Source organism: Natator depressus, chromosome 26, assembly GCF_965152275.1.
Source record: "Natator depressus isolate rNatDep1 chromosome 26, rNatDep2.hap1, whole genome shotgun sequence".
NCBI classification, from domain to species: Eukaryota; Metazoa; Chordata; order Testudines; family Cheloniidae; genus Natator; species Natator depressus.
In genome coordinates, this window is record NC_134259.1 from 6,170,655 (window position 1) to 6,183,158 (window position 12,504).

Consider the following 12,504-nt stretch of genomic DNA (forward strand, 5'->3'; position numbering starts at 1 on the left):
CCAAATCTCATTATTCCTGATGTTTATCTCACCACCTTATATGCATAATAGCTCGGAGGTGTCACTGATGAAACTGCTTAAGCTTGGGGACGTGCCAGCAAGGATTTGTCAGCATTTCACAGCCATTGAGACCTCTCCCCACCTTGGATTCTGCTACTCAAGTGATTTAGAGCTGGCCGGCTGGGTGGTTTTTTACAGCTCTTAACAGCGGCTCCTTGAGCCTCATCCCAAAAGATACACCAGCCCTGCTCCTTTTAGGGACCCCTTCGAAGGCACCTGCACGACTCTGGGCCTCCCGAGGTAGAACTAGGATCTTTCTGGGATCTGTCTCACTGCAGAAACATCAGGTCAGGCCCCATTGTGTGAGGTGCTGTACAAACATACCATAAACATGAGTCTTTGGGGAAAGCCCTGCTCCAACATTGGCTTTCTCCACTCCACTGCCCTGCTCCAAAGAGCATACAACCTACAAGCGAAGCCCTAACAGGTGTATGAGACAAACAAGTCTGGGCAGGGTGGGGTGGAGGAAATGGGGGAACATACCGGTATCATAGGATGCACACATTATTAGGGCTGCTGTCTGCCCCACACAGAAAGCCCTCCTCTTCCAGAGCATGCCGTATCCTCCCTTTGACTGTTGGTTCAGAGGATTTCTGTCCATCACCCTGCTATCTTTTGTTCCCTCCATAAACATCTACCAAGGTACTTCACTGACCTCCTTCAAATCCCTTCTTAAAACTCTCCTCTACAAAAAACGTGACAATGGTTAGGCCGCTGGATGAGACCTCTGCTCCTCGCGCTGACCAGTATTGTCTCATTGTTTCCTTGTACTCCCCGTCTATCTGTCTGTCTCCATTTGTTGTCTCTTGTCTTATACTGAGATTGTAAGCTCTTTGGGGCAGGAACTGGCTTTGTCCTGTGTTTGCACAGTGCCTAGCACAATGTCCAGGGCCGGGGCACTGAGGCAATAGAAATAAATAATAATAATGGTCCTGGCTGTTTTTATAGTTCTCATGACCTGCTGCCCGGCCCCCCAGCATCTTGGAGGTATGGAGATGAGAGTGCTTTACTAGCCCCTCATCCTGCATGTGCTCCATCCATGGAGGGTTTCTAAGGAAATGCCTGATCCACAGTGGGATTTCTTCACACAAATTGGCCCTGCCTCTACTCTGCTCCTTCCCTGTGTCAGCTCTGCTTTTCTTCCCTCATTGATCCTCACGTTTCTAACCCTGGCAGCTTCGGTAAGAACCATGTTGAGTCTACAGCCATGCTCTCCTCCTACTCCATTTACACCGATCCTCCTGTTATTTCCACTGACCCTCTCACTCCCTTCACTCCCGGCCCTCCTAACTGCTCCCTTCCTCCTTTTTGTGCTCCTATTCCCATGCGTTTTCCTGCATCTCCCTCTTCTTGTGACCTCCCACTCTCCCTATGAATTCATCCCCAAAACATTCTTCACCCACAGAGGAGGATGGGAGGGAAGATGGTCCGGTGACAAAGGCATGGCATTGGGAGTCAGGAATCCTGGGTTCTCTCAGTGGCTCTCCCACAGACTTGCTCTAACCCTGGGGTCCACCTCTCTGTGCATCCGTTTCCCCATCTGCTTCTGCCTGTGGGTTTGAGACTAAAGTGTGACTTTTTGCTAAGTGCTTTGAGATCCTTGGATGCAACCCACCACAGAAGTACCAGGAATGAGGATTATCCCAGCAATGACCTTGGGAAAATTTCTCCACCTCATGTATCATTGCATGGTGTGTTATTTGTGTCTAGAACATCTGTGCCAGAACTAGACCGCAAGCTGATTGGACAGGGCTATGTTTGTAGTATGTTGTGGGGGCTAAGTAAATAAAGCAGTAATAAAGTATTACATGAAATTTTCTCTCCTGTTCTCTTAAAAAGACGATTCCTGACTCCACAAAGTTTGCCAGCCCTTTTCTGTGCACCAGCACAGGTGAATTATCTAACATTGTTGTTCTCTTATTTAACTACACACATTGCAGCAAGCAATAGGATACGTGACCCAGCACGTTCAGGGGGGCGGTACGCATTGAGTCTGTGGGGTTAGTCCAGAACCTGGCAATATTCAAACTGAACACCCCCCGCCCCTGCATCTCTGCACAGTGATCAGAACCAAAATCATGGTGTTTGGAGAAGCATGTTTCCTGTGAGCAGGGGAAATGTGATATGATAGGCCAAATTCTTCCCTGCTGTAACTTGATTGAAGTTAATGGTGTTACACCAGGGGAGAAGGTAGCTCAATCAATTCTGTCCCTTACTCTGGGGATCTAATTCAGCTCACTGAAATCACTGGAGTTGCACTCACTTATACCATGACTGAATTTTGCCAGATGGGAGGGTGAGTTAGAGCTGGGCAAAATGTTTTGCACACAATTTTTTCAGTGAAAAATGCATATCTGGTGACATAAACGTTTCACTCAATTCTTTGTTTAGAAATGAAACCTGAGGGGAAAAATCAGAAAACAATCTAACCAGTTTCATTCTGACATTTTTCTAAATGAAACAGTCGCATTTTTTGGGTTCAAAATGACTTTTCATTTCAAAATTTTCATAGATTTTTATTAAAAAAATTCGAATACGTTTTAAAATGCTCAAGATCTAAGCGCAACATTTTGGGTCAAACAAAATCAACATGTTGTTTCCTTTGGTTTGACTCAAACCAATTTTTTTTTTTACTTTTTGATTTCACCAAAAATGTCCATTTTTGGTCTGACCCCAAATTAATTTTTTTTTTTTTAGGGGCTTTTTGAAATTGCCCTCAAACTAAAACATCTGTTATTCGCCCAGCTTCACAGCATGCAAACTACCTCATTGCTGTTGTCTAAATTGGATGTTTATAGGGCCAAGAAGGGACACGATACACTTCACAGATATAAAAAGGGGTCTCTCATATCTAGGCTTGGAAGGATTAGATTTTCATTGATAAATATGGGTAAACATCTATTTCACTGTGCACAACCAAACTGACAAAAATATTTCCATCGGTGAGAATCAATATTTACAGATAGGCAAAGACAGAAAAATGCTGCTTAAGAATGTATTATAGGTTGATTTAAGGACATTTACTTTGTATATTTTGACGTGACGGTGACAATTTATATTTTAATGGTGATAATGTGTCATGTTTTTGAAGCTCAGCATCTTCTGTCATTAAATAATTATTGTCTGTCGCCCTCCCCCCCATAATTTTGGGCAACTGTGAAAATTTAAATAGATACAAGTAAAAAAATGCTTACAAATGAACAGCAATATTAGCCACTGAAATTATTTTAAAAAATCACATGCTGCCAAGCCTAGTTGTATCCATCCACATTCACCAGGGGAATCATGTTAGAAACCTGGACAGCAAGAAAACAGGTGTCTAGTGCCGGTACAAATAGGAATCCAGGCAAGCGCAGAATTTTCTCTCCTGCCTCTATGAGCTCTAATGTCTTTTGCTTTACGTGGGGGCGGGATTCCCCTCTTACGGGTGTAAATGAGGAGCAACTCCACTGAAGCTGATGGGGTAAGTGCAAGTTGGGGTTTTGCCACTTGGAGTGACCCTAATTTTTGCCCTTCCCCCAAACTTGCTCGAGCGCCTTTTGTCTTCCTACTGGGCAACTGCTGCCGCCCCCACCCAGCCAGCACTGGTGCTTTGCTGTTGATGGCACCCATACGGATTGGTACCCAGAGTCCCTATCTGTTCTGCAGTACCCAGCTATGCCTCTACTGGGGGTTATTTTCTATTGGGGTCCTCAGATGCCTCCCAGCTTGAAAACTTGACCACGCTGAGCTGGGAGATGGTGAAATAACAGACGTGCAGACAGATGATGAAGTGATCATTCCCTTCAGATGTCAGCTGTGCTAACAGAGAGACAGACAGAGACCGCAAGCTCAGCAGCACACAGAGAAGGCAGGTCATCTCTTACCCAAAGATGCCTCTTCCTCTGGACTTAGGGATATGGCCTCGTGAGCCGGCTGCTCGTACAGACGGAACTGGTAGCGATGGTACCCGCTCTGGGGTGGAGGTGTGGGGCGGCCGTAGTCTGGAGATAGAAAACGCAGTGGATGAGGCTAGTGCATGGCCCAAATTCCATCCCCATAGTCACATACCCCAGGTGCGTATGGCACAATTTATTTGTAGCTGGCATTTTCAGAGGAAAAAATCTCCCCCCTCTCCATTACCCTCTTTGCTCCTCGCTTCCAATAACTTCCCAGCCAGGGACTGTGTTCCCCCCCATTTCCGTGCTTTGCATGAGCTGTTGCGCTATTTATCCCAGGTTGCAGCTTCGAGCCCTTTCTGCTGTTTCCCCCTGCCTTGTCCAGGAGCTCAGGGAGCTCCTTGGAGGTGTTACGAATTATACCTGATAGGACACGCAGACAACTGCTGCGAATTATACCTGGTAGGACACGCAGACAAATGCTATGAATTACACCTGGTAGGACACGCACACAAATGCTACGAATTATACCTGATAGGTCACGCACAGTTCGAATCTAGGCTGAGGCACATAAACAAAGTCCACAACTGCAGAGTTCCCAAAAAACACCAAGTTTATTACGCTCGAGCGTGGTGCCCCCCTGCTAGCCAGGAGGGGACCCCAAATACAGATTATACAAAGGTTATATACTTTTTAGCAAAGCATGTTGCCCTCGTGCATCGTGCATCGGAAACTTTAGCCAATAAACAAACCCTTTTCTTATCTACCACCTATCCCTGCTTGGTGCATTCCTCGTGCTAAACCAGTATGTTAATTACACAGCATGGTCCTAAAGCCATGCATCAGTAACTTTTATCATCAGGATGGGAGGCCTCACATCAAAGGCCAGGAGATAGGGAGTTAGGGACTGACAAAAAAACAGATATTGGGAGTCAAGGCAGGCTGGAGACAAGGAGGAGGATTTTCACAGGAATGCAGTATCTAAGGAACACGCCTCCTGGTGCATGATGTGCTTGCTTTTAGACAATGGTGGGCCCCAAACCAAAATGGAATCACATGTGCTAACTTTTCCTTAACAGTGGCGAGTGCTTGGCGCCGCTCGGCACAAATGGACTCTGCAGGCCTGTGCAAGGGGATCCAGCGCAGCGGTGCACACATCAAATGGCTCTTATATTGGAGAAGAGGATGGGGCTACTCTATTTCTCCACAGCAATGAGCCAAGCAACGCTTTGAGGCCTGGCCCCAGGGCCCAGGGTTAGTACAGAGAGGGGAGCAGGGCAGTTACCACCCTGCTGGGGTTTTCAGGTGAGCATGTCGTTACAAAGAGAGCTGAAGAAATTCAGTGCAATCTCAGATGTCTCCCTGTCAGGACACATCGTATGTGTCCCCTGCGCCCCATCCTCTCCCCTCCAGCCTTCCTTCTCCCAGCCCCTCCCGTTCCCTTATCTTCCACCCATCTGGCCCCTTGCCACCTGCTTGCAAGCGCATTCTTGTTTCCCCTCCACTGAAACAACCTCCCATTCGACCCCACCTGCTTCTCCAGTCCCCGCCCTAGCTTCAAAGCTCCAAAGCACTCTGCCTGCGCCTAGTGCCCGGACTGCCTCTGCCCAGACCTCCCTGTATCCCCTCGAACTCCTTCCCAGGCCCCCGAAGGCATCACATTCAAGCTCCTCACCTGCACACAGTCTTGCCCTAACCCCACATTTCGGCTCCCAGCCCCACCTGCTCTCCATCCCCATCCCCATCTCTCAGCTGTACATATTCTTCTACGCTGCCCACTACTCCCCAGAGCAGCCTCCTTCTGTCCCTTGATCCTGCTTTTCATCCCTGCTCTCTTGCCCCATCCTCTCATAGATTTGCAAGGGCCAGAAGGGACCAGTGTGATCATCTAGTCTGAGCTCATCCTGCCTGCGTTTGATTGTAAACTCCCGGGGTTGGGGGCCACATTTGAATCTGTACAGTGTGGAACGCTGGGCATCCCTATGGCCCCCGATAAATACTAATCTCTTACTCTCTGCACATCAAACCTTAACTCTCACTCTTTTCAGCTATTTCTTTGTTGGACCCGAGTATTCTACAGGTTCTCCTGCAGTGAGCAGGGTTTTGGTTCTACAGAGACAGGCAGGATAGTGCAAGGAGCAGGCTGCTTTATATTGTTATCCCTAGCCAGGGAGTTCTTTTTTTTAAAGTGTTATTGTTTCTCGGTCTACAAACCAGTTCCTCATTGGTGGTACGCTGCCAACATTTTGAAATCCTCATGCACCAAACCTCAGAGGGAAAGGAACGTTTTATGGTCAAGTTGGGGACTTTTTTCTGTTTAGACTGTAGCCTCCTTTGGGCAGAGACTGTCGCTTATTATGCCTTTACACAATGCCTAGCACAATGGGGTCCCTGGTTAATACTGTAACACAAAACATGACTAACAACCACAGGCCGAGTCAGATTAAAGGTATCAGAGAAGGCCAGCCAAGATGGGAGAAACAAGCTGACAAGTTAGGGGACTGTGCATGCTTTCTTCTCTTGAAATCAAGCTGCAGGAGCTGGGTCATCCGACAGGCCAGTAGCTGATGGCTATGAAAACACCACCATCATTAGGGCTTGGTATTTCCCCACCAGTTTATAAAATCCCGTTCCACACAAAAAATCGAGGTTTCCTCCTAACATGATGGTGATTTATGCACTACCCCGGTGCCCCTCCCACATGTTGTTAAATATTAGCTTGTATTTTTAATAAAACATGCTACTCTCCCAATCAGTAGGCCATGCTTAGTACTGCGCGGGATTGTTTGCTAAGCAAGGCAGAGCATCATAGAATCATAGAATATCAGGGTTGGAAGGGACCACAGAAGGTCATCTAGTCCAACCCCCTGCTCGAAGCAGGACCAATTCCCAGTTAAATCATCCCAGCCAGGGCTTTGTCAAGCCTGACCTTAAAAACCTCTAAGGAAGGAGATTCTACCACCTCCCTAGGTAACGCATTCCAGTGTTTCACCACCCTCCTAGTGAAAAAGTTTTTCCTAATATCCAACCTAAACCTCCCCCATTGCAACTTGAGACCATTACTCCTCGTTCTGTCATCTGCTACCATTGAGAACAGTCTAGAGCCATCCTCTTTGGAACCCCCTTTCAGGTAGTTGAAAACAACTATCAAATCCCCCCTCATTCTTCTCTTCTGCAGACTAAACAATCCCAGCTCCCTCAGCCTCTCCTCATAAGTCATGTGCTCTAGACCTCTAATCATTTTTGTTGCCCTTCGCTGGACTCTCTCCAATTTATCCACATCCTTCTTGTAGTGTGGGGCCCAAAACTGGACACAGTACTCCAGATGAGGCCTCACCAGTGTCGAATAGAGGGGAACGATCACGTCCCTCGATCTGCTCGCTATGCCCCTACTTATACATCCCAAAATGCAATTGGCCTTCTTGGCAACAAGGGCACACTGCTGACTCATATCCAGCTTCTCGTCCACTGTCACCCCTAGGTCCTTTTCCGCAGAACTGCTGCCTAGCCATTCGGTCCCTAGTCTGTAGCGGTGCATGGGATTCTTCCATCCTAAGTGTAGGACCCTGCACTTATCCTTATTGAACCTCATCAGATTTCTTTTGGCCCAATCCTCCAATTTGTCTAGGTCCTTCTGTATCCTATCCCTCCCCTCCAGCGTATCTACCACTCCTCCCAGTTTAGTATCATCCGCAAATTTGCTGAGAGTGCAATCCACACCATCCTCCAGATCATTTATGAAGATATTGAACAAAACCGGCCCCAGGACTGACCCCTGGGGCACTCCACTTGACACCGGCTGCCAACTAGACATGGAGCCATTGATCACCACCCGTTGAGCCCGACAATCTAGCCAGCTTTCCACCCACCTCACAGTGCATTCACCCAGCCCATACTTCCTTAACTTGCTGACAAGAATACTGTGGGAGACCGTGTCAAAAGCTTTGCTAAAGTCAAGAAACAATACATCCACTGCTTTCCCTTCATCCACAGAACCAGTAATCTCATCATAAAAGGCGATTAGATTAGTCAGGCATAACCTTCCCTTGGTGAATCCATGCTGACTGTTCCTGATCACTTTCCTCTCATGTAAGTGCTTCAGGATTGATTCTTTGAGGACCTGCTCCATGATTTTTCCAGGGACTGAGGTGAGGCTGACTGGCCTGTAGTTCCCAGGATCCTCCTTCTTCCCTTTTTTAAAGATTGGCACTACATTAGCCTTTTTCCAGTCATCCGGGACTTCCCCCGTTCGCCACGAGTTTTCAAAGATAATGGCCAAGGGCTCTGCAATCACAGCCGCCAATTCCTTCAGCACTCTCGGATGCAACTCGTCCGGCCCCATGGACTTGTGCACGTCCAGCTTTTCTAAATAGTCCCTAACCACCTCTATCTCCACAGAGGGCTGGCCATCTCTTCCCCATTTTGTGATGCCCAGCGCAGCAGTCTGGGAGCTGACCTTGTTAGTGAAAACAGAGGCAAAAAAAGCATTGAGTACATTAGCTTTTTCCACATCCTCTGTCACTAGGTTGCCTCCCTCATTCAGTAAGGGGCCCACACTTTCCTTGGCTTTCTTCTTGTTGCCAACATACCTGAAGAAACCCTTCTTGTTACTCTTGACATCTCTTGCTAGCTGCAGCTCCAGGTGCGATTTGGCCCTCCTGATATCTTTCCTACATGCCCGAGCAATATTTTTATACTCTTCCCTGGTCATATGTCCAACCTTCCACTTCTTGTAAGCTTCTTTTTTATGTTTAAGATCCGCTAGGATTTCACCATTAAGCCAAGCTGGTCGCCTGCCATGTTTACTATTCTTTCGACTCATCGGGATGGTTTGTCCCTGTAACCTCAACAGGGATTCTTTGAAATACAGCCAGCTCTCCTGGACTCCCTTCCCCTTCATGTTAGTCCCCCAGGGGATCCTGGCCATCTGTTCCCTGAGGGAGTCGAAGTCTGCTTTCCTGAAGTCCAGGGTCCGTATCCTGCTGCTTACCTTTCTTCCCTGCGTCAGGATCCTGAACTCAACCAACTCATGGTCACTGCCTCCCAGATTCCCATCCACTTTTGCTTCCCCCACTAATTCTACCCGGTTTGTGAGCAGCAGGTCAAGAAAAGCGCCCCCCCTAGTTGGCTCCCCTAGCACTTGCGCCAGGAAATTGTCCCCTACGCTTTCCAAAAACTTCCTGGATTGTCTATGCACCGCTGTATTGCTCTCCCAGCAGATATCAGGAAAATTAAAGTCCCCCATGAGAATCAGGGCATGCGATCTAGTAGCTTCCGTGAGTTGCCGGAAGAAAGCCTCATCCACCTCATCCCCCTGGTCCGGTGGTCTATAGCAGACTCCCACCACTACATCACTCTTGTTGCACACACTTCTAAACTTAATCCAGAGACACTCAGGTTTTTCCACAGTTTCATACCGGAGCTCTGAGCAGTCATACTGCTCCCTTACATACAGTGCTACTCCCCCACCTTTTCTGCCCTGCCTGTCCTTCCTGAACAGTTTATAACCATCCATGACTGTACTCCAGTCATGTGAGTTATCCCACCAAGTCTCTGTTATTCCAATCACGTCATAGTTCCTTGACATCACCAGGACCTCCAGTTCTCCCTGCTTGTTTCCAAGGCTTTGTGCATTTGTATATAAGCACTTGAGATAACCTGTTGATCGCCCCTCATTCCCAGTATGAGGCAGGAGCCCTCCCCTCACAGACATTCCTGCCTGTGCTTCCTCCCGGTATCCCGCTTTCCCATCTCCTGAAAAAGCAGGGGAATGGCCATACTGGGTCAGATCATAGGTCCATCTAGCCCAGTATCCTGTCCTCTGACAGTGGCCAATGCCAGGTGCCCTAGAGGGAACGAACAGAACAGGTCATCATCAAGTGATCCATCCCCTGTAGCCCATTCCCAGCTTCTGGCAAACCGAGGCTAGGGACACCATCCCTGCCCATCCTGGCTAATAGCCACTGATGGACCTATCCTCCATGAACTTATCTAGTTCTTTTTTGAAAGGCTGCATAGACTGAATGGCATGAATTCTAGTTTTCCAGCAAGAGAAGCAGCCTCACACCCTGTTCTCATAAGTCAAGGCATTAGCTGATTGCTCAGTTGGGCTCAGGCAGGAACGTCGCCCTGTGTCCATGTACACCACTGCACACTTGGCTAGCTTTTTATTGTCGTCGCCGATGTTCCCTCCAGTATAGCTGCATGGGAAATGGTTTTCCCATCCCTCAAATATTTCAGGTTCAAATTTTTCCCCCCCATCTCAAACCGGGGCAAAAAGATGAACTCTCAAAAATATTTGTGTGCCAACATTTTTTCCCGGTTTGGGTCAATGGGAACTTTGCTTTGATAATTTTGAAACGTTTGGTTTTGATTGGACTTTGATTCCCCTTTTTTAGTTCAATTAGCTTCAATTTGGAACCAAAGTCATTTCAAATCAGAAATTTGAATTTTTTGTTTTGAAAATGTCAGTGCAAGATGTTTTAACAGTTTCAAAAATTCTTTTTTCCAACTTTTTTTTCGAGTTGGGAAATTCATCCAATCGGAACCTGGTTCATGAAGTTTCAATTTTGACGAATTGGCATTTTTGACCAAAAACTGATTCGGGAAAAAATTCTTGGCAATCTTTACCTTCAGGCAACATGTTGTGGTTTTGGTAGGAGGAAGTGTGATATAATTGTAACCTGATAACCCTGGGTGGAAAAATCTCATCTCCCTGCTAGAGAAGAGTCTTAGCTGTAAATTTTGGATCTGGAGCCCTGTCCAAACTTGCCCAGAATTCAGGGAGGCTTGGATCCAATGATCTAGCTCAGGCCTTTGTACTACAGGAAACCCGCAGGTATGGAGCACGCATCATAAAAGGGAGTCTAATGACATGCAAAGCGATTATGTGCGCAGATGTTCCATAACTGTTAAACTCTAAAAATGGCTAAAAGGGGCATTTCATATTTGTTTCAAGAAAGGAGGATGTGACGCGAAGGGACGAAAGGTGGAAATTCCTCCAGGACCTGATCAAATTAAGCCATCTGAGCAAGAGAAAGCCATAACTGCCATCTCCTCAGAGCATTAGAAAAAATTAAAAACAAAGGCTCTCCTTTACTTCTCACCACTGTTGATGCTGCTAAATCGCTTACTGCATTTCGCTCTGCTTGAGGAGTGAGACAAACCCAATCAGTTTAACTTTGGGCCTGACCCTGCAAACTCTGGCTATGAGGCACAGTGGCATTGACTTACTCCTGCTTTGCAAGGCAGCACCCTTCATGGCCAGGGTTTTCAGCGCCCACCGTCAAGGTCAGATTTTCACAAGAGCTCAGGATGTTGGGTGCTGAGCACTTTGGACAGTCTGGCTTGAAATGTCACAAGGGGAGCAGTTGGCTGCTGAAAATCTGACCTTGCCTTTCTAGTTACCTTCACTCTCTGGTCCTTGCTGCACTAGCCAGCAGCTGCCAGGTTGGAGTTCCCAATACCTCAGTGGAAGGCTGAAATAAGAAAAGCCGGTAATGGTATTTTCCAAAGAAATAATAAAACACACTGCTATCCACAGCAGTTTTTGGAAAATCTCTTTTTAAAACTGCTCCTAAGCTACTAGACAATATCCCTTTAACCAGAGACTTATTGGGCCAAATCCCTGCCTGCTGTAACATCATTTGAATTAATCAAGCTACCCCAGGGTTGAATGTGGCCCATTTTGCATTGCAAGTCCTTGTTCCCATATACCATCTGCCTATAACGAAACCACTGGGGCCCACCTTCTTCCAAACAGCTCCTGGATTTGCTTTAAGTGGGCTGGGATTTCTTCCACTGACTGGGTTTTTTAACACCATTTGCTCCTCTGGATAAGTTCTATTTCAGCCAGTTTACTGTTAAACATTTCTCTGCTGCTGTCCAGGTGTGTAATAAAGTGTCTTTGCGTCTCCCAGCCTCTGTGTGGCGGACTGTCATTTCCTTATGATCTTAACTCCCAAAAGAGCAATGCAAGGTATGGAATTGGTTGCAGGGATGGGAAATACTGGGGCTTTAAAATAAACTATTAAGGATAATTGATTTTAAAGGACTTCTTGTTCAGACAGCAGCCAGAGAGAAATCTCACTTATGGAAAGGCCATGGCTTGTCTTCTCTGCTATCCTGCCCCTTAGGCAGTCGTTGGTATAGTGTTACTAAATCAGATTGGTGGTGACTTACACCCATCCTGTAGTCTACGCTGGTGTAAATGGCTACACAAGGTACAAAGAAAAGCAGGCCCCATGTGTTCTACTCCCACCACCCTTGTAGAATCCAACCTGCTCCTTACATACAACTGTGCTCCTCTACATTTACATTAGGGGCATGATGTGACTTGCCAGGTGGAAGAGATATCTGCTACTTAGAATCATAGAGTAATGGTCTCATAGAATCATAGAATATCAGGGTTGGAAGGGACCTCAGGAGGTCATCTAGTCCAACCCCCTGCTCAAAGCAGGACCAATCCCCAACTAAATCATCCCAGCCAGGGCTTTGTCAAGCCTGACCTTAAAAACTTCTAAGGAAGGAGATTCCACCACCTCCCTATGGTGGAAACGCATTCCAG

At 47.0% G+C, this 12,504-nt stretch overlaps 1 protein-coding gene across 2 annotated transcripts in view; it reads right to left on the bottom strand.

The window, feature by feature from the left end:
- Window positions 1-12,504, bottom strand: part of PEBP4 (phosphatidylethanolamine binding protein 4) — a 200,378-nt gene that overhangs the window by 21,551 nt on the left and 166,323 nt on the right. For both annotated transcript variants that reach the window (XM_074940340.1, XM_074940339.1), the window contains exon 6: window positions 3,927-4,043. In XM_074940340.1, the coding sequence (XP_074796441.1) occupies window positions 3,927-4,043 (117 nt within the window). The remainder of the gene's footprint in view (window positions 1-3,926; window positions 4,044-12,504) is intronic.